Source organism: Aythya fuligula, chromosome 2 (assembly GCF_009819795.1).
Source record: "Aythya fuligula isolate bAytFul2 chromosome 2, bAytFul2.pri, whole genome shotgun sequence".
NCBI classification, from domain to species: domain Eukaryota; kingdom Metazoa; phylum Chordata; class Aves; order Anseriformes; family Anatidae; genus Aythya; species Aythya fuligula.
In genome coordinates this window covers 16,508,336-16,528,223 of record NC_045560.1, presented here as the reverse complement: position 1 = coordinate 16,528,223, position 19,888 = coordinate 16,508,336, and the positions used below count along the sequence as shown (strand labels likewise).

The window sequence follows — 19,888 nt, the reverse complement described above, 5'->3', positions numbered from 1 at the left end:
TTTCTTGATGGCAATAGTTGCAAGCATATAATATAAGCTTTATGAAAGTGCAAGACCCAGCACAGGAAGATCTCCCAAGAACGAGGCGCTCCCAGCAGTGTTCTTTTTGCTGTCTTCTTGTTGGTCAACCAGCAGACGCACGAATATCATTGCTTGGCATCAGCTTATCAAAGCCCCAAAGGGTTTAGCTTAATCATCTGTGCAATTAAACACTATTCACATTTTACAGCCTACAATGGCAATAGTTTTATGTACAGATTTGAAAGTCAAGTCTTAAGATCAAGTTCTAAGAGGTAGAGGTCCATTTCTGGAATCAGTCATATTCTAATGCTGGTGGTCCCCTGACAATATTGAAGTAACCAGCTAGAGCTCCGAGGTCTATGTAGAGTGATCTTTGCCTCTTTAGCAGGTCTGACTCCTCCATGCTCCCGGTACACAATGAGGAATCTAAAAAGGAAAGAGACAAAGTGCGTCACTAGTGCACAAACAGCTCCACTAGTGCAGTCTCACAATTACAGGCATTATTGGAATAATTGGCCTAGCATTTGCTTTTATTTACTTGTGCTTTAGAACTCTCTATTTTTAAAGACAATATAAAATAGATTTCATATAGAATAAAATGGAAGATACCAAAGCAGCTCGTAACTCTAGGGCAAAGAAAGGTAAGCAGCTTGCTACTGCAAACAGCAAATACGTTCAATTATTTCAAAAGCCCTCTGCCAGCTGGGACAACTAGACAGAGGTTCCTCATTCTCTGAGCCACAGTACTAAAGGAGAGGCTGGTGCAAGAAAAAATACAACACTCTAATAGTTTTCTGCCAGTTGAGAATTTCCCTTCATTACAGGGGAATTTTCATCTAAATAAACGACATCCTCTTTGTGCCACTGGGCGTAACTGTACAGAACAAACCCAGGACCATCGTCCTCAGATTTTTTTTTTTTTCTTAGCTCAACATCTGAAGAAATTTGCAGCTACAGAACATCCCCAGAATACTAGTGTAATGACTGTCCTGGAATCTCATGCACCTAAATTAGAGTTCCAGTTTAATGCCAAACATTCTTACAAAAAAAAAAATCAATTCTTATTGCCTGTAGTCAAAAGATTATGCACACACAAAGCAAAATCCAGAAGGAGCAATGCCATTATAGATGTAAAGGCAGTGATTACTTTAAATGTTAAGTAGATTCACTGCAACAATTATGTACTAGAGCACCCAAAATTTTGCATAGATATTTTTCAAATAATTATCACAATAAAATAAACTACTTGTTTGGGGTCACTTTTAAAATGTCCCCTTCTCAGGATGATCCTAACATGTCTTAGAAATAGAAGAAAAGTTTTTTGAAGCCTGCTAGCAGGTTCCTGATCCCCAGGCTTCCCTGGGCTTGAGTCTGAGTACACATCAAGTTGTGTTTTTTGTTTGTTTGTTTTTGTTTGTTTGTTTTTGTTTGTTTGTTTTTGTTTGTTTATTTGTTTTTAAATGGTTCACATGTTATTATTGATGTGTTAATAAAGCAATTGTTAATGCACAAGGGAACTGAATTCTATTCTACCGTCATTTTCGTTTTTAAAACAGAGGGCTTGTACTTTGGACAGCATCATTGCAGTTACGGTTTTATGTGTGTCTTATCTTTAAGGAGGGAAACAGTGATACTTTTTGTTGTGACTGTTGAAACTTTTTTTGTTAAAAAACAAATCAGTAGCATCAGTAAAACATCCCTAGTACTGGGACAAATCAAGCCAACTTGGCACAGCAACCTATACTCCATGAAGAACTGCCCTGAATGATTGCCACAGCTTTTTCATGAGCCAATCCTTCCAGAGCTGCAGAATGCAGGCTGAGTCCTTCCCCAGTTGAAGTCAACGGGCGTTTCACAGAACTCTTAATGAGTTCTGGGTCTGACCTCATCTGATTGGGATTTTACTGGTCTCTTTCCAGAAGCTTTTTGAGTCTAGCTTGTTTCTAACCACTTAGTCAAATCAAAGTTTGACACAAAGTAAAATCTACAAAGTGCAAGGTGAGTAAGGCTGATAGTATTTACCTGTAATGTTTTCTGGTAACTGCAGCTCCTTCCTTCCAAGTAGTCTTTTCCTTTCAAACAATGCTGAGTCCAGACTCTGGCACCGCGGCTGATCTTCTGGGGGTGGGTGTAAGGCTTCGTGTTTCAGTAACTCTGCTGCAGACAGTCTATGGTTAGGATTCCTTTCCAGAGCTGCTCCTAGCAAATCCCTCATGGAAGTGCTGCAGTCTTCAGCAATGTCCTCTAAAGGGGGAGCTTGCTTGTGTATCTATTGGAAAAAAAAAAAAAGACTGAAACAGTTATTCCAAAAACAATGGAAAAGGAAGTCACAGATAATCGCGTTAGCAGTCTAGGAATTCCCCACTTACAACTCACCACCTTTCCAAGCTGTGCTGATCAATTAGAACAGAATATGCAAGCACACAAAATCTACCTCTTATCAGATTTTATTGTAAATCTCAAAACTCAAAGCTACTCCAAGCAAGTATAAAATCCAGTGTAATGCAAATTCATCAGACTACTGTACCGCAGTGGGCGAGCCACAGAATCAAATTTGCCAAGCTCTGTTTTTATCTGCAGCTTCTAAGCAAAACAGACTGGTAGGACACAGATGGGCTTGTTCCAATGAAGTTTCGCGCTGTTCTAACCCTGTCCTTGCAGGAAACCCAAGGCCTGTAAATTGTAACACAGACCACAGAGATGACTCCAGCTCAGCTTCTGTCTTCCCCTAAATGATCAAAACCCGCTTCTTCCCTCCCTCCCCCGAAGCAAAACGGATGATATCATCTCTCTGACAAATATTTTGGTAGTCTTTATATGACTGGAGCTTTCCCAACAAGAGCACAGGAAACCCTTCGACTGAACCAGAGCTATGGCTTTTCTGAGAGCACTTACGATGTAGAGGTAGGATGGGTACGCAGAGCGAGGGTATCTGCTCACCCAGGGTGGGATGCCAGTTTGCATATGAATAATGGTAGCCCCCATGCTGTAGATGTCTGCTTTTGTCGTGTGGCCTCTGCAGAGGATAACTTCAGGACTCATGTAAATCTGTGAAGAATTGTCAGAGAAGATTAATCAATAGAGGAAAGCAACAAGCAAAGACCAAGCGTGACATGCTGTTGTCTGAGACACACACATGGATCCCACTGGTACCCGCAGCCTGGAGACCGAGCACCAGCTGTGGAATAGATTTTCTGCTCTGTTACACTGAATAATACACAACTCTTCGGACAGAACTGGCAGATATGCTCATTCATGTCTTCATTAGGCTTCTCTTCCCCCCATTATCTAATAACCTGCATGTTGGGGTGCTGCCCTAAGAAATGGGGCAGGTCTGAGGCTGGGCACTGGTTAAAAGCCAGGTCTCAAGTCCTGATTTCTCCCCCGAGCAGCTGTTAAGGCAAGCATCTCTCTCCCACCCCCTTTTTAACCAGGAATTCCAATCTCCTCTAAACCAAGCTGCGGTTTCCATCCGAACCCTTGACTGAAAAGTTCAGCTCTGTCAGAGCAGCAGGGGTGCTCACAGGGAAGTCCCCAGCAGCTGCAGCTGGAGGAGAAGGAGCAGGATGGGATGCGGGAGGCACTCCCTGCCCATGCTGCTGCCACGGGGAGGGGTTCAACACACACATTTCGGTCAGCAAGCCGTCCTGTTCGCTTCTGGTTTCCACTTTTCCCTCGCCCCATTTCCCTCTGAAGGAGCCAACACGGATCTTTAATTAGTTCAAGCTGCCCTGCCACACAGCATCGCTTGAAAAGCCACAGGGGCAGGAAGTTAAATCATCGCTGCCTCGTAGGACGGCTGGCTGCTGCAGACTGAGAGCGGCTGCCGCGCTCACGCAAATTCCCAGGAATACTTCCCGGTAAATCACTCACATCTGCCACCAGAGCTTCGGGATGGAAGCACGTACAAAGGTTTGGCAGATGTCTAGGGCTGCTACCGACCCCTGTCCATTGCTTTCCTCAGAGCTAGGGTAAAATAAGGCACCTGCCATGGTTAAATTTCATACAGAGCAAAGCAAAGAGTTCCCATTTTTATAAAACAAGTAATTAGTGCGTACAGTGCAGCTGCAGTGAAGTCTGTAGAGACAAACAGAATTTGCCTTCTTGAGGAAAAAGGACGCTGGAAGCAGAACCAGTCTGCAGTTGCAGTGTGTGACAAAGGTCAAGATGCACCTTGACTGCGCAGGGACAAAGATGTGCACCCAAGCTGTGACTGCAAACTGATTTAGTCTGGCCTAAAGCTCGGTTGCCCCCAAAGAGGGCAGCCCAACCCCAGATTTCCCCATTCCTGCTCCTTCCCGTCGCTGGGCTAGCAGCTGTCTGCCTGTCAGACACAATCCAGCTGTAACACAGTCCATTTTTTGTGCTGCCCTCATTTCAGTTCAGCATTCGTGCAAACAAAGCACACCCTCAATGTTCAATTAACCTCAGCAGACAACTTTTTTCCCCTACAATGTTTGCAGCTGAAGCCTCTGCACTTTAACAAAGCGACAGAAGCGCAGCAGAAAGCCTGTCCTGCAGAGCAGCTTCACCACACCCATGGTGTAACGCACTGCGTGCATCGGAGAAAATTAGTTCAGAAAACCCAGATTTTTCACTCTATACAAGCTAAACAAAATTTAACCATTTAATCATTCTGCCCAGAATTGCAACTATTCATTTTCATAAACTCAGAGAGGATTCACACACACATTACATGAGAAATGGTGCTATAAAAGTCTACAGGTGGCATTTATGGGCAACTAGATCAGGCATTGTCTGCTTTCTGTGGACGTGGCTGTAGGCACTCAACAATGCAGAGTCTTTTTCTACTAAGTGTAGAATTATGTGATTTTCACAGTTGTTCTTATCAGCACAAACTTGACCTGTCCTCCAACAGCCAAGAGTGGAACACTGCTGCTGCACAAACCTGCAAATTTCCCACCTACACACATCTCCAGGGTTTTCATCCCATTTTTTTTCCTATCGTCATCCCACTGTTTTTTTTTATTAACAGCATGCACGTATACTCAAAGCATACACATTAAATGCTAAAAAATCACATTACTTCCAGTACCATAAGTATTTAAAGCTCTTAATTCCTCTGACCAGAAAGCCAATGCAAACAAATGCTCAAGTATTTTCCCAAATATCTTGAAAATAAATAAACAAGGGTGGCATTCTGTGAAATCTTAGTTTATCCTACCCTGCCAAGGAGTGCTACGCTCTGTCAAATATATGAGTATCTCCTCCAGATACAAGCCTCTGCTGTGAAAGACTATCAAAATGGTAAGTGCCAACAGTTAAGCTGAGGCATTTCCTGTGAACAACCTTCTCTGGCAACAGAGGACAATCAAAGCCACAATTGCATCCGTGCTAATTACCCCTGCTTGATTGTTTGCTAAAGCTCCAGTCCTGGAAACACTGTGGCATGAGAGTACCCAAGCGGTGAGCAGGACCTCTCTGCGTGCTCAGAGTTCAAGTGCTTGAGAACATTTCGAAGGCCCCCACCTCCTTCACTGTAATGCCCAAGCATTTTACCAGATAACCATCACCCACGCAGCACATAACCCCCGTAGCGTGTAAGGACAACACACATATGGGAAACATGGCTCAGAAATGCCAGAGATCAAAACCCACAGGTTTGTCATTTCTGTGGTTTCCAAAGGAGGAGTCCAACTGCCATGCTGAGCAGGTCACCCCAGTCCACAGCTGGTATCTCAAGAAGAAATCTTTGACAGAGCAAAAGAACCAAATTGCAGTCTGAAGTGTCTGTGACCAGCAGCCGATTTGCTGCAAACCACCCTCCCCAGAGCATTGTTCCTTTGTTTGGCTATAGTGGATCCCAGTTTCCTCCTTGACTTCGCATTGAATAACCACTAAAAAGTGGGGCTGCAGAGAAGGCAACAAGACTTTCAAAACGTAACACTTGATTTTCCATTCAACAGATCAAAATTTAGAAAAATTAGATTATCAAAAAATTAAAATCAAACATTAATGTAACGTATTACATATATTTACCCTTGAGCTCCAAATTTGAGCCTGAGCATCACAACAATTGGAGTGATACAACCAAGAGGTTTTTGTCCCTCTAGTGCCTTACCTCTGTTCCTCTAAGGTCTTTGGGATAGTAAATGTCTTCAGTCATTTGAACACTTAAGCCAAAATCCACCAAAACAGCCTTAGTTGACATAAAGACAATGTTGCTTGCTAAAAGAAAAACAAAAAGATGGCATTTAAGGTTCTAGCATGTTGAGCGTTTATTTCACAACATGACTTTCATTTGGATGTTTGCCTGAAATTGGAGACCAGCACAACCAGTCCCAACAGCCAACAAAGTCCTTCTCCTAGCCAGAACAGGTCTGTTAGTGATTGGGACCAATTTTTAATTATATCTTTAAAAAAAAAAAAATCAAGCTGGACTGGTTTGTGTAGAAGAAGAAAACAATGTTTTGAGCAGAGCTCCTGGCTTGCTCTGAAGACCTTTCATTGTCTCCAAAGTGAGAGCATGCTGTGCAGCTCCTGCTAGGAACATAACTATTGGTCACCAAGAGATTTCCTAACACAAGTGATTTAAATTAAGACAGAAATAAAGAACTCAGGCCCCGCCACAGCAGCCCCACCGGTCAGCAATATCAGCTCAATATAGCAGAAGACAGCTTCAAAAGTAAGAAAAGAGAGAATTTCAAGCTCCCACTGAATTGCAGCAATATCTAGGAGCTTAATTCACTCTCCTTCATGAAACTCTGCCTAAGGCACAGCTTTGCACTCACAGGCTTTCTTTGCAGTTGTATTTCTGATCAATCACTTATCAAAGTAAGGCTCTGTGTAAGCCTTAAGACATTTGTATTCACTTTTTCTAAAACACAGACAAACAAAGTCTCCAAGTTATGCTACAGAAATACTTTTTCCCCCCAATGACAACCACGAAGTCAGGTCGTTTCCCATCTTGACAATGCCCGCCATGACCACACAGTGGGAAGAAACAAACTTTGATTTTGGTTATATGGATTCCTGAGGTAATCTCCCAAGTATTTGCCTACTCACAAGTGCCACGAAAGAGCACAAATTAATGTGTAACTGTAGGGATAACTTTGAAGATACAGACTTCAAACACCACATAAAACTGAAGCAGAAAGCAGCAGTGCCATAAAGGCAGCTACTTCTTTGGGATCGCACCCCAGGCCAGCTTTGCAGCTGGGACATGGGAAGAAGAGCTGGATCCTGCAGAGAGGGACAGCTCTGCTACAGCTCCTCCTCAACACACCTCCAATAACCTCATGATTTAACAGTTTCCCAACGAAGGGTTAAAATCAGCTACAGCACTGACCTACTCCTAGGAGCCAACAGAGTCCCCCTCCTTCCTGGCCCAGGGAGGCCTTTCTGGCACTACAACCCCCACCTCCTCCTGCGTCAGCGCCACAGACTCAATAGAAGAGGAAGAAATCGGAGATGTTTGGATAACAGCCTTTTCTACTGACTCCACCTGGCAAGGAAAACCACACACCTTGGCTCCTTCTGGGGAACCTGCCCTGCCCGACACGAGGCGTTTAGGTCAGCTTTCTGGGGCAGAGTGCACCGGGTCCCATCCGGAGCGCGGACACCTCAGGCAAAGCCTGTCCAACACCTACAGGCCATCGCCAGGAAGCCGTGGTGTTTGCACCCAGGGGCACCACACAAGTCTGAACCTGCAATTTCAGAATTAGAGGGACCTAAATCCCTGCTTCTGCCAAAAATGGGGCCTCTGTGCTTCCACACACGATGCCCCTTACTCCTGTGCTGCAGCCCCTGCCAGCTCTCCTGGTGCTGGCGGCAGACCCAGCAAGCATGAGGTGAAAAGAAACCACTTGCCCCACAGCACAGGAGTCTAAGATCAGTTGAAATGGGATTTCGTGGCTCCCTCCAAACTGCCCCGGGGGTGCAAGGCCGAGGAACACCCCCACAGACTGCCCGCTCTGCTCCTTTCACATACATACCCCATAACACCCCTAAATCCTCCTAAAACACATGAAAATTAATTTTCATCCAAGCACTGACCCCTATTATCTAAAAATAAAATCCAACAAAGTTTAGCAATTCTTGATAATCGCTTTCTGACGATTAATAATCCTAACACTTCCAGTTTGAATATTTCTACTTCACAGAAAAAAATAATCTATTTTTAGCAAAAATGAATTTGCAAAAGAGATGCATCTTAATCAGAAGCACTGCTACTAGAAAGGCAGGCACATTTATCTGTCTGCAGTGGGGGGGAGTTGCTGGGAGAAATAGTATTTAATATTAAATTACATGCAATGCATTAAAGTTGAATGTCAGAACAATGTAATATTAATCTATTAATTTTATGTTTAATATCAATGCACTTTGATTATTTACATGTTAATGCCCAGAGGATTTTAAAAACAAACGTTAAAATTTGCAATAATTGTTAAAAGAAAAAAGCAGTAGAAATTATGTATTTAGTTCCAAAGTAGAATCAAACTGTGAAACAGCCCTGCACAAAGACAAAATTATTAAAAGAAGGCACAAGTGGAAGGTGGGCAAGGAAACACTCGGTAAATTTCCATGGAAAGAAGAAAACTTCTGATTAATCCATCCTGATAATTTTGCTCTATTTCTTCAGGTTTTTATTTCCAGATTGAGTTGCTCAAGAAAGCAAAGGAACTCTGACTTGCAAACCATCCTCTTCACTAAAGTAGTAATAAATAGTGTAACTAACTTATCTTAAGAACCTGATCTTGTTATTTGTTGGGCGTCATCCAGTTTCTCCCTCCCTGTGACGCAAGGCAGTGCACCCCAGCTCCATACCAGGCCTTTTATCGGAGCCCCAGTCCGACCTGCAACAAAAAGCACCCCAAGGAATCACACACTTACGTTTGATATCGTGATGGATAATCCTTTTGGAGTGAAGAAAGTCAAGGCCTTTCAGGATATGCTTCGTCACCCAAATGATTTCAAATTCCCTCATAGGCCCACAGCTCTCCAGCTTTTCCATGACAGATCCTCCCTCTCCAGCCTCCATAAAGAGATGGATCGTCTCGTCCCACAGAATAGCACCGTATAATTCAGCAATGTTTTCGTGACGGAAACATGCCTGTATTTCAACATCTGATGGTTTGAACTGTTCCACTGGGACCTAGGAGATGGAAACAAAACCACATACAAGCAGCTCAAGACCCAGGGTATCTCTACAAACAGTCGTTTTCCTATAGATTGAAATGGAAGAGGGAAGCAAAGCACCCCTGTCCACTTATTAAAATATGATTTATTCTGATTTTATTCTGATCCTGTGACTTGTTCTTCCTTCCCAGTTCAGAGGAACACATCCTGTTCAGAACTGAGAGTTTTTGGAATTGTGCCCGAGTAAAAAGTGCAATCTTCCAGAAAAAGCAATGTAACAATTCCTGTCAAAAACTAGTGGTTACGCAAAAGCTCTAAGCAAACTTCCTGGTGAAGGAGATAAAAGTCCCACTGCTTTTTTAATTAGCTTTGCAGACTCATCTGCTCCACGAGATCTGTACACCCATTTGACACGTGGATCAGAGCTTCTAGCAAAGAAATGCTCAGCACAGTCTGCAGACTAACAATGCTCCAGACCATTACTGACCTTGATTAAATCCTTATCAGCTTTCTTTTACGGTTTCCAAGACAGGAAATCCGCTTTAAAGTGAGCACTCAGCACTATTTCTTTAAAAAGTATCGATGGCAGATTATTAAAGCAATAGGCAGTGTTTGTTTACACACAGCAAGGCTATTACCACTCTTTTTACTCTCTTTCCCTCAAACTTGTGGCTGTGAAGCAATTAACACAGTAATATTTTCTGAGAAACACTGTCTGCATTTTCAGAAGCATTAGGGAGCTTTAACCTTGCAGTGGGTTATGCAGGGCTAGCAAATTAAATCCGTTCCCACATCAGTACACTGGCCACAAGGGAAGGACATGCAACTGCCTCCCCAGTTATGTCACGCACAGGTGCTCATTCACAAGTGCTGAGATACAGGAGAGTGTCCCAGCTGAGCTTTTGCTGGCCCTAAACATTTACTACTCAATTCAGAATACGTTGTTGAAAGGTAAAGTCGAAAAAAACCATTGGCTTGCAGAAAAATACAGGGGTGCTCAGCAATTGTCTTGAGACACCTCACAATGCTATGCTGAGTTAGCGTCCAAAACGCGATGACAGTTGCGTGTAAGCTGAGCTCACAGAGACATTAATTGTACTGGACTAACAAAAACATGTGTCTGAAGGCCCCAGCTGAAGGGTGAGATCCTAGAACCAGCTGCAGCAACAGGGTTTCGCTGTCGCCTCCAGCAGGGATGTGATTCCATACTGATATTCTATCTCCACGAGTGCTGCAGGACAAGCAGAAATTCTTCTGCCGCAGGGGCTACCAGATACTTCCACAATGCTGAAACTTTTAAGGTCTTGGGGCCAAACACCAAAAACAAATTAACACTTAAAAACATCCATTTCTTCTGCATTGTGTAGGCCAACAAAACCCAGGCAATATTCAGCCCACCAGTGGAATTTGATGCTGACATATTTGAAAATTTACCACATGTACCATGCCACCTCGTGTTTGCTCAGAGATAAAACCACTGAACTAACATACCAGTTTGCATGCCATTCGTTTCTTGGTTTCTCTATCTTGGGCTAAGTACACCTTCCCAAAGGCTCCCCGAGGAATAAAGTCAGAGCCGATATTTCTGTAAGTCAGCTTCCACGGGAACAGGAGCACATCCGAGTCGATTTGATAGCGGCCATTCTTGGGGGTGATCTGTGGAGTCAAATTAAAAAAAAAAAACACAAGCAAAACAACACTGAGGTTAAAATCACTTCAAGCCTAATTAATTTTATACATTGTGGAAAGAAAAATATCACTTGTATATGTGCACGACGCACGTGATCTGTTCAGCAGTCTTTATTTAGAAACACCAAATGGGAACAGCATGTGAGGTGTGGCATCCATTCACAGCCCAGGCATCCACGTTTCTCTCAAGTGACTAACTCACAAAGTGTAAGTTGCAATTAATTGTCTTGAAACAACAACAACAGCAGCTGGGTTAATGAAATTACCCACCTCTTGTTATTAGATTTACCTGCACATGTTTGTCCTTCCTGTAATCTGCTAACTTGTTATGCCACATACCTGTTACTCACAGGCTATCTTCTATGATGTGAGCAAGAGTTTCAGCATTTCCTAATATCACATGGACTGCTAGGGGAACACATTTTAATTTTCCGTCTTGTATCAGAATTTCTGCTGCTTAGTAAGCAGTTGGAGAGGTCTGCCACAATCTCACCAGCCACCTTCTTGAAGTTTTATATTGTAGCTGAAAAAAAGGCTGGGAATCACAGTATGTGCTTTAGGTGGGTAATGTATAGGGCTCTGGTTTTCTACACTGTCACCAGGGCAAGGAGGGGTCCTCCAGGAAGCGGTTCAGGGCATCGAAGTCTGTTATCTCGCCCTGAATCTTCCCCTGAAAGAGCTCCCTCCCTCTGCACATGACAGAGAAACCAAAGTCCTAACTGCAGCAACATGAGTCCTGCCTTAGGTTTGATGTTGGTTCTGAAGTCTCTTCATATTCTCTCAGCCAAAGCAGCAGTAGTCTTTCCTGTGAATATGCTTTCAATTAATTCAGGGATATACAGTTCTGCCAGCATCCAGAATATGGTTAACCTGTTTACTGATAGCTAACCAAGATTCTTCAAGGCATGTAAAAGTAGATTAAGGATATTTATCACTGTGCCTGTCACATGGTCTCAATGTGCTCTGCTCGTCAGCCTTCCTTTCTAAGATAACAGCATCTTAGGAAGATTACCGGTTTTAGATTTCTTTTTAAGATGTCATGCACGTCATCTCTCTGTGCTTTAACTACTTTGGTGTTTTTGATTTAGGAAAGCATCTTCTCGACTGCTAAAACAGTCATCTGTGGCTACTATTTAAATATATGAAATAAGTTAATTCTTAGAAGGTGTTAAATTTTGTGAGGTTAAGTTCTTAGCTGATGGGGAGACTGCCTTATCAGTAAAGGTGCTTTGGTGTTATCCTGCTTAGGATATGCAGAATGAGCCTCCAAGCTACTCATCAGGACCAAGGCAAAGACTGTACCAATCCCTGCATCTCCCCTGCGCACTTCTGCATTTCACAGGGTTGAGATTCGCTAATCCATGTGGGTGACAGCTGTCCTGGTAAGCAACGCAGAGCGAGTGGAGTGCATTTGCAGAACAAAAGAGAGCAGGAAACATCACACTATTCATATTTCAGGAGGCTTCCCTTTGGACTAGTTCCTAGCCTGGCGTTGTGGAGTGAACGCTCATTTGTGGCCATAGCCCATCATCTTCCAATTTAGTTTCAGCTGAAAGAAATCCAGCTTGTGTGCTCCGAGGCTCTCCGTGATGCAAGCCACGGTGCAGTTTGTGGCAGTCAGCAGGCAATCAGAAACACGCCTGATCCCGACTAAAATGCAGCAGGTATTTACAATGCAGATGTGCCTGTTGAAACGCATCTATAGGTAAGGCCCTGCCTCCAGTCCTCAGTTGCTCAACGAGTCACGTGCACCTAATAACACTTGGTTCATACCAATTGTATGCATCTATAGGAATAATACCCAAGCAAAACAACCCTGGGTATGTAGAACAGTGCCTACCCTAAGTATAGGAAACATTTAATATTGGTGTCATTTCAGTGTTACAGTTCAAAAAGGGATCCTTTTGCAATAGTCCTCAAAATCAGAATAAAGCATTACCCTTTGCTGCTTCACACCTAAGAAACTCATTAAGCCTCAAGCAACCATTGCTCACATGCAAAACATAGTGCACGCACGGTATTTTAGATGATAGATCTAGGAAGTACTAACAGAACAAAGCAGCAGGACAAACATGTATGAATAAGCTTCCCTTTCTTGATTGATTGTTTCCAAAGCAAATGATTTTTTAATAGAACTTCAATGACACCGGTACCTACACATGCTTGTAGAACACAAATCATTTCAGGAATAAAAATGGACAGAGCTCAGAACAACACACCCATGCTTGCGTTCAGCAGAGTGTGATATTAGATAATATTGTAATTCTGAAAGTCACAGTTGATACTAAGTACTTTCTCTCTCATTACTACGTTTTACATTTTTGTGCAGACAGTGAGCTCACCAGCTCTACCAAAATAGACCCTAGACCTTTATTTGGGAATTTTGCATAATGAGCTCTGTTACCACGTGAGCACAAGGCACTGGAGAACCCTCACCATCTCCCAATCTCTCCCTGTAAGCCCTCAGAGTTGTGGCTTTTTCTTAATTGTGTGTGTCTCGAGTTTGTCTTCAGCATTGGGAAATGTTTTCTAATCTCCAGGGCTACCAAGAGGCAACACGGAGTGGATCGTTCTGAGCAGCAGATCTTTCTCCATAGCTGCCTGAGACTGCAGGGGCTGGATTTGATCTCCTGAGGGATTCCCTCCAGGCCCAGGCTTCCACAGGGAACAACATTCTGCCCGTGGGACTGGAAGTGATCTTTACTTAGATTCAGAAGTAACTTTGAACACCTAATACCTACTCATTTTCGAGTAAAAAGAAAAGAAACGTACCATATTCAAGAGGATTCCAGATTCTTGCTGTCTGCATCCTTTAAATTGTTTTGCAGTGTTGGACACCTGATTTGCAAAAGCAAGCAGATCTTCCACAGTCCCATACTTGACAGAGGACATCAAAGAAACCTCCCGTTCACAAAACAGTAAAGATTCTGCACGTTCTTCATTTTGATTTTCTTCTTCACACATCGTAATTAAGCTGTCTTCATACACTGCAAGGTCTCCACCTGGATAAAGGTTTTCCATGATGTCTATCACCTCAGACATATTTAAATTAGTTAGCAACAAGTCAATTTCCTCTTTGCTATCACTACCCGTGCTCATATACTCCATTACTGTCCACTTTGCAAAACCACTCCTGAAAAAAAGAGAAACAAACAAACCTGAAGACACTTTTCTTCCAAATTTGTTTTAGCAAAGCAATAAGGAAAAGAAGTGATCAGAGTGACAGATGGCTCGTCGATATACAGTTAGATTTAAAATCATTTTGTATTAAGAAAAAAAAATTCCTCATTAGTAGACTGAGTAAAGAGGAAAAGGAGAAAAACCCTTTACTAGCAAAATTCTTGTGCAAGTTATTAGTGAACCTCTCCCGTCATTCAGTCTTGGAATTTACCTTATATCAAAGCTTTTAATTAGAGGTACTGACACAATAGTGAAGCATGGACCAGTTATATTTTGCTGGATATGCAAAAATGCAGGAGCACCCTCAATGCCTACAAAAGGATGCATTATTTGGAAATGGATGACAAAGAGGGATAGATATAAATGTACCATATTAGTTTATCCCCAAGAGTCTGTGAGCAATTTATGTGATGTGTCCAGAAAGAGAAGGTCACAGAGCAAAGCCAATAAGCATCCACTAGTAATAAGCACCTGTTAGTATCACTGTACAAAGCACAAATCAGTCACCAGCTGAGATACACCACCCATTTTTTTTTTTTTTTTTTTTTGCAAATGACTGACCAGAACTAGACTTGAACCAAAATTTTCACCGATTTAGGAAGATAGTCAGAAACTGAGCTAGCATAAAAGCAGTGAGCTTTTGAAGCAGTTTCCAGTGGTTTGTTCTGCCCTCACTATGTCTAACAATAACTTCTAGGATAAACCTCGACTATTTGGCTGAAGTGGACTTTTAGCTCCAAGAAACTGGATTCAACATCCAGAGAAGTCCATTCCCATCCCAGTTTCCTAGCTTGAGCCAAAGAGAGGTATTCTGCTCAAGTGGAAAACACATATACGTGGTCAGCCATTAATACACAGACACAAATAGTTTTCGACATGTACATGTCTGAGAGCACTTACCTTATGTTTATCCTGGTTACATCACACAAAACCATCAAAAACGTCTCAATATAATCCCCAAAGCCGTCATGTTTCTCGAACCCGTGTTTACCGCCGCCGATAATTTCACAGCGTTCCGTAGCAGTCTATTAAAAAAAGCAAAACAAATAAAGCCATGGCAGACCAGCTCAAGCAGAAGGACTGGTTTATATTCATATGATCGTTTGCTTCACAGGCTTCACGGAAAGAAAAAGTAGTAATCACAAGGCTGAGATAACAGGGGATTTTGGGCAGAAAAAGATGACTGTGAAAAAGAATCAAGCTACTGTGTGATCATCCAGATTTCCAGGTAGTAGTGAAAAGTAAGTTTTCCATGGGCAGGTCTGGAGTTTTATCCGCGCTGCCTCATGCTTGCAGATGGAGGAAAATGAGATTTGGCTCTACTATCAGAACACACCACACACTGAGAGCTCTCATTTCCCTTTTTCATAATCCACTGCAGCCAACTATTCTTAGCAAAAGATAAAAACCGGACAAGAAGATACTTACAAAAGAAAAAGAAAAGAAACGAAGCACAACCTATTTATCTCAAGGACAAGCAGCAGACTCGGTCCCCCGAGGCCATGAAGCAATGCAGCTTACCCAGGTACAGTTTCTGGTTATGATCATTATCTTTCTTACCCTCCCCGCAAGGACGTGGAAGCTCTGCGGCACATATTTCTCATGGGTTAGAGAGCATTTACGTCAGCTCTAACGTTGAAGAAAAATGAGTAAAATGACGCAGCTAGCATGGCACAGGAGTTCAGCCCATGTGCTGCCAGTTCAGAAGGCAGGGCAGGAAAACTCGGCAGAAGCAGAACAGGAAAAGGCACGGGGAGTGCCGGCAGTACCTCGTGCACCCTTTCAAAGTCCTGTGGTGGCTTTGCCAGAGCAGCCCCCAGCCCCCAGCCCTGGGCAGATGGAGGTAATGTGCTTCATCAGCGTGCACCCAGCCTCTGGTCCGTATGTGGGACCCCAGCTTTGGAGAGGCGGAGGAGGAACCCCTGTGGTCGCTAGCACTGCTTCAGCAGGGAGCACACAGACCTTGCATCTGGGGTGCTGAGAGGTCAGGGTTTTTGTCAACCTACGCAAGAAGTAACAGAAGCTGTTTTCTAACCCCTAGCATCTCGCCTTCCTGTTCTACCCCCCTAATTAAAGGTTGCCCTGAAAGCCTGAAAGTGGTTACTCTTAATTATAAAGGAGATTTCTATTTTTTCTTCACACCAGGATTTTTATTCATTGCTTTTTTGATGCTCAATTAATGGGGGTGGAGAGAAAAGAAACACCCAGTCCAGTCATAAGAGGAACTGAGGGACTGCATGTGAACAGCAAGGTCAAGTTAGAAACAAGTCTTTAGGGACTTTCAGAAGAAAAACACGAGCCTAGAGAAGCTTTAGTCCTCTGTGGATATGGACAAGTAAGCATCACGATGAAACCAACTCCCTCTTTGATGTTTTCATGCAGAAGACAACAGGGCAGTTCAGAACAAAATGAGCTTTCCCTAAATACCAGCTCTGCTCCCCCAAATGTTCCCAGACTCCAGCGTAAAACTCTTACTCTCAACAGCCTCACTACTACCCAAAAGGACCTTCTGAATAACAGGAGGTGTCTGCTACCAGCATATCCTCAGTTCTGTGCTGTTACTGCTTGAGAAAACCTGCAAGCCCGTCACTTTTCCCAAACCTAGCAAATTCGAAGGAGTAGACGTTTACATACCAAGAGCTGTGTCTAGGCTCCGTGAAGCCAATTTTTTAAATTATGCAGCACTTTATGTATTATATTTCCACCACTGGCAAAAAGGCGTCAATTTACCACCAGGGAATCCGTTCTCCATTTTTCCCCCTAAAATTCTCCAATAATACCTGTGGTGGGAACCTAATGACCCAAATCACTCTCTACAGTCCAGGTAAATTAAGGAATTACGTCATGAGGTACGTTTTACCTGTGCTCTCAGTTAAAAATCTGCTTTTACCTACAGTAGGAAAAAAAACCCTCTAAGCAAGCACTTGGGTCAGTTGCTAAAGCACAAGACTCTTTCTCCAGTTCTGTCACTATTTCAACATCATCACATGAGCAAGCTGCAAGCCAAGATTTATTTCTCCCATTTATCGTGAACAGCGTTTCCTTAAAACCCCTTTTCTGGGAAGAGCACAGCTTTGACGTGCGTGCACCACATAGTGCAAGAGTCACTGGATAGGAGCGCGGAGCCCCCGCGGGATGTGTGCGTGCGTGCCAGGAGTCAACCAAAAAGCTTCAATGAAACTAAAAAGCTGTGCTGACTGCCTCCAGGCAGAGAGATATTCAAAATAAAGGTCTCCTGTGCTGCCTGTAGGGTTAATAATTTCCTGGTCGAAGTTGCAGGCGATCGCCCACCGCTGATGGCAAGTGAATAGATCAAGCCTCGCGGCTGCTTCTCGGGTTATTATTGTTAGATCAAGAAAAAGCACACAATTTCAACCTCTTCATAACTTTAGATGCCCACTTGGGATAGTAAATAGATAGATAGATAGATAGATAGATAGATAGATAGATAGATAGATAGATAAATAAATAAACAACACCCCACCCCCCCAAATCTTTGCTTACAGCATCACCCAGGTGGGCTCCGGGGGGGGGGGGAGGCTCCCGGGCAGGTGCTCCCCATCCGGGGCATCTCCCGGGGAGCCAAACCTGCCGGCTGGGAGCCCCCCGATCCCTTTCCTCCGGCCGGGTTTTGGGGTCCCGTCTCTCCCAGACCCCCCTCCAGGCTTACCTGAGGGGCTCCGGGAGCCTCCGGGCCGCCCGTCTGCTCGCAGCCAGCGCCGGAGCCGCTCGGGCCGGGCCGGCCGGCGGCCGCGGGGAAGTCCCGGGGGCGGGCAGGGCTCAGGTAGCACCGCCCGGGCCTGGCCGGGGGCGGGGGAGCGGCAGGCACCGGACCCGGTTTCTATTTCGTTTTACTGGAAGGAGAGAGCAAGCGCCGCCCTCACGGCCCTGGGGGGCTCGCTGAGGCTCGGGGGTGAGGGGTGAGGGGGTGGCTGTGCCGCCCCACAGCTCCCCTTGGTCGTGGGTACCCCGTGGAGGCAGCCCCAAATATCGTGGGGAGGGTGAGGGCAGGGAGCACGTCTGAGCAGCTTGGCCCTTGCATCATCGCGGAATGAAGAACCGTTTTGTGAAAGAGAAACCCGAAAGGCAGCTGAAGTGGCTGGTTGTCCCGTCTCGGAGGCCGCTGGCGCACCACGCTCCTCCGGGTGTCCCCAGCCTGTGTCCCTCTTCTGGGTGTCCCCAGCCTGTGTCCCTGCCCGCCGTGGTTTCAGCCGGAGCAGCTGGGTGCCAAACCCCGTCCCCACAGCCCTTCATGTCCCCCCGTGTGGTGGACACACTCCAGAAGAGCCTACGCTCTTCCTACGCGAACTCAGTTCAAGCATCGTCTAAATAAAACTTCAGCGGCAAGTCTGCTGGAATTTGGGACAACAATGTGTAGGATTTGCTAGTGGCGTTAGGATTAAAATGCTCCGGGTGACAGTAGCATGAGCTTGACCATTGCCAAAAAGGGGCAGGACTGCATTTTATTCCCCATCCAAAGGGCAGTAACTCTTGCAGGACTACTGTGCTGCCCAGCAGCTTCCCTTTGATTATTTTTTGGTTAAGGAGAGAAATGGGACTTCATCACCCAAAGCAGCTCCTGCAGCAGTAGCAGGTGTTGAGTTGAACCTCTGTCACGATCTCACAAGACACAGGCTGCATTTTCTGTTTATTACCTGCAAAAACTGACATTTTGCTGACTGAAGCCAATGGCAAAACTTTCCTTAAAAGGTTTCAGGACAAAGACTCGGGGTAGGTTTTGGTGTTTGAGTACGTGAAACTCCTTTACTATTTACGTTATCTAGACACGCTGACCACCTTGTTTAAAGGTTACAGGCTTACCACTTCTCTATATTCAAAACAGCACAAATGGGGTTCTGAACGCACAGGGCTTCAGACAGAATCGCCACCTGATGCCCCATTTTCCTCAACATCACGACCCAGTGTGTGCAGAGCTGCTGGCAGGGCTGTCCCCTGCCCAAACACACTTGCTTCTCCAAAACACAGAGGTGATAAACACATTGGCAAAGCCCCGTTAAGAAACAGGTATCTGCTTTGTCGAGGTCGGACTTGTTCGATTGCTCTGTTCAGCGCATATGCTGAGAAATGCCTGTGAATAAATGCAAGGAAGTTGAGGATGATTAATGGAACTAAAAATGGAGGAAGGAAACGAAGGGGATTTAGGAGGAAGGCAGGCTACAGGAGGGATAAAATGGAGAGAGGCCAGGCCTGGGAGAGAGCAGAGCTGGCAGCAGCTTGAAGGTAGGAGGTTCAGGCTGAGTAACACATCCTTAATACACAGCAGCTCACACGCTAGGGTATTTGGGTATCCTCTTTCGGGAACATGCCTCGGTTATTAGTTTCCCTAACCCCCAAATTAATTTTAATTAAACCATTTTCCTTTTTTAGCCCAGCTTCAAAGGGCAAAGAGGAGGAGTTTCTCTCTTTCCACGCCAATGAAATTAGGAAAGCTGCGTCACAGGACTCCTGAGGAAACTCCTGTAGTTGCTACAGAGAGACAGATGAAAACATTTCTGCTCTGTGGCATGGGTATTTAGGATATTAATTAAAATTCAGTACTTTAAAAGCGATCTACTCCGTCTTCTGGGTCATCCTGGGATACAAACCCAAGATAATAAAGTTATAGAAGTATCTTTCCAGCTCTATGGGAGGTGAATAAGAGCGTAGCCGACCCACCAAGTCCTGCTACCCCACGCAGCACCCACACAACCCTCATCTCCCCTACAGATGCGCCTGAAACTTTTACATCCCTGACTGCCTTCACACACCACAGCCAGCGGCGTCCAGCGTGTCCTCTATACCCCTTATACAGGGCGCCGTGACACAGACCGAGGGCACCCACCCCCGAAACTCTTTTATTTCTCCTTTTCCACCCCAAAAATAAATAAATAAATAAATA

The 19,888-nt window shown here is 44.4% G+C and overlaps 1 protein-coding gene across 1 annotated transcript; it reads right to left on the bottom strand.

Annotated features, from left to right (window-relative positions):
- Nucleotides 1–313: 313 nt before the first annotated feature.
- Nucleotides 314–14,925, bottom strand: MAP3K8 (mitogen-activated protein kinase kinase kinase 8). Its single transcript, XM_032182901.1, has 8 exons — nt 14,890–14,925; nt 13,582–13,942; nt 10,612–10,776; nt 8,875–9,136; nt 6,104–6,210; nt 2,917–3,069; nt 2,044–2,290; nt 314–447 (listed from the first exon to the last, which is right to left on the bottom strand). The coding sequence occupies exons 1-8, from the start codon at nt 14,922–14,924 to the stop codon at nt 314–316; spliced, it is 1,464 nt and encodes a 487-aa protein (XP_032038792.1). The 5' UTR covers nt 14,925.
- Nucleotides 14,926–19,888: the final 4,963 nt, after the last annotated feature.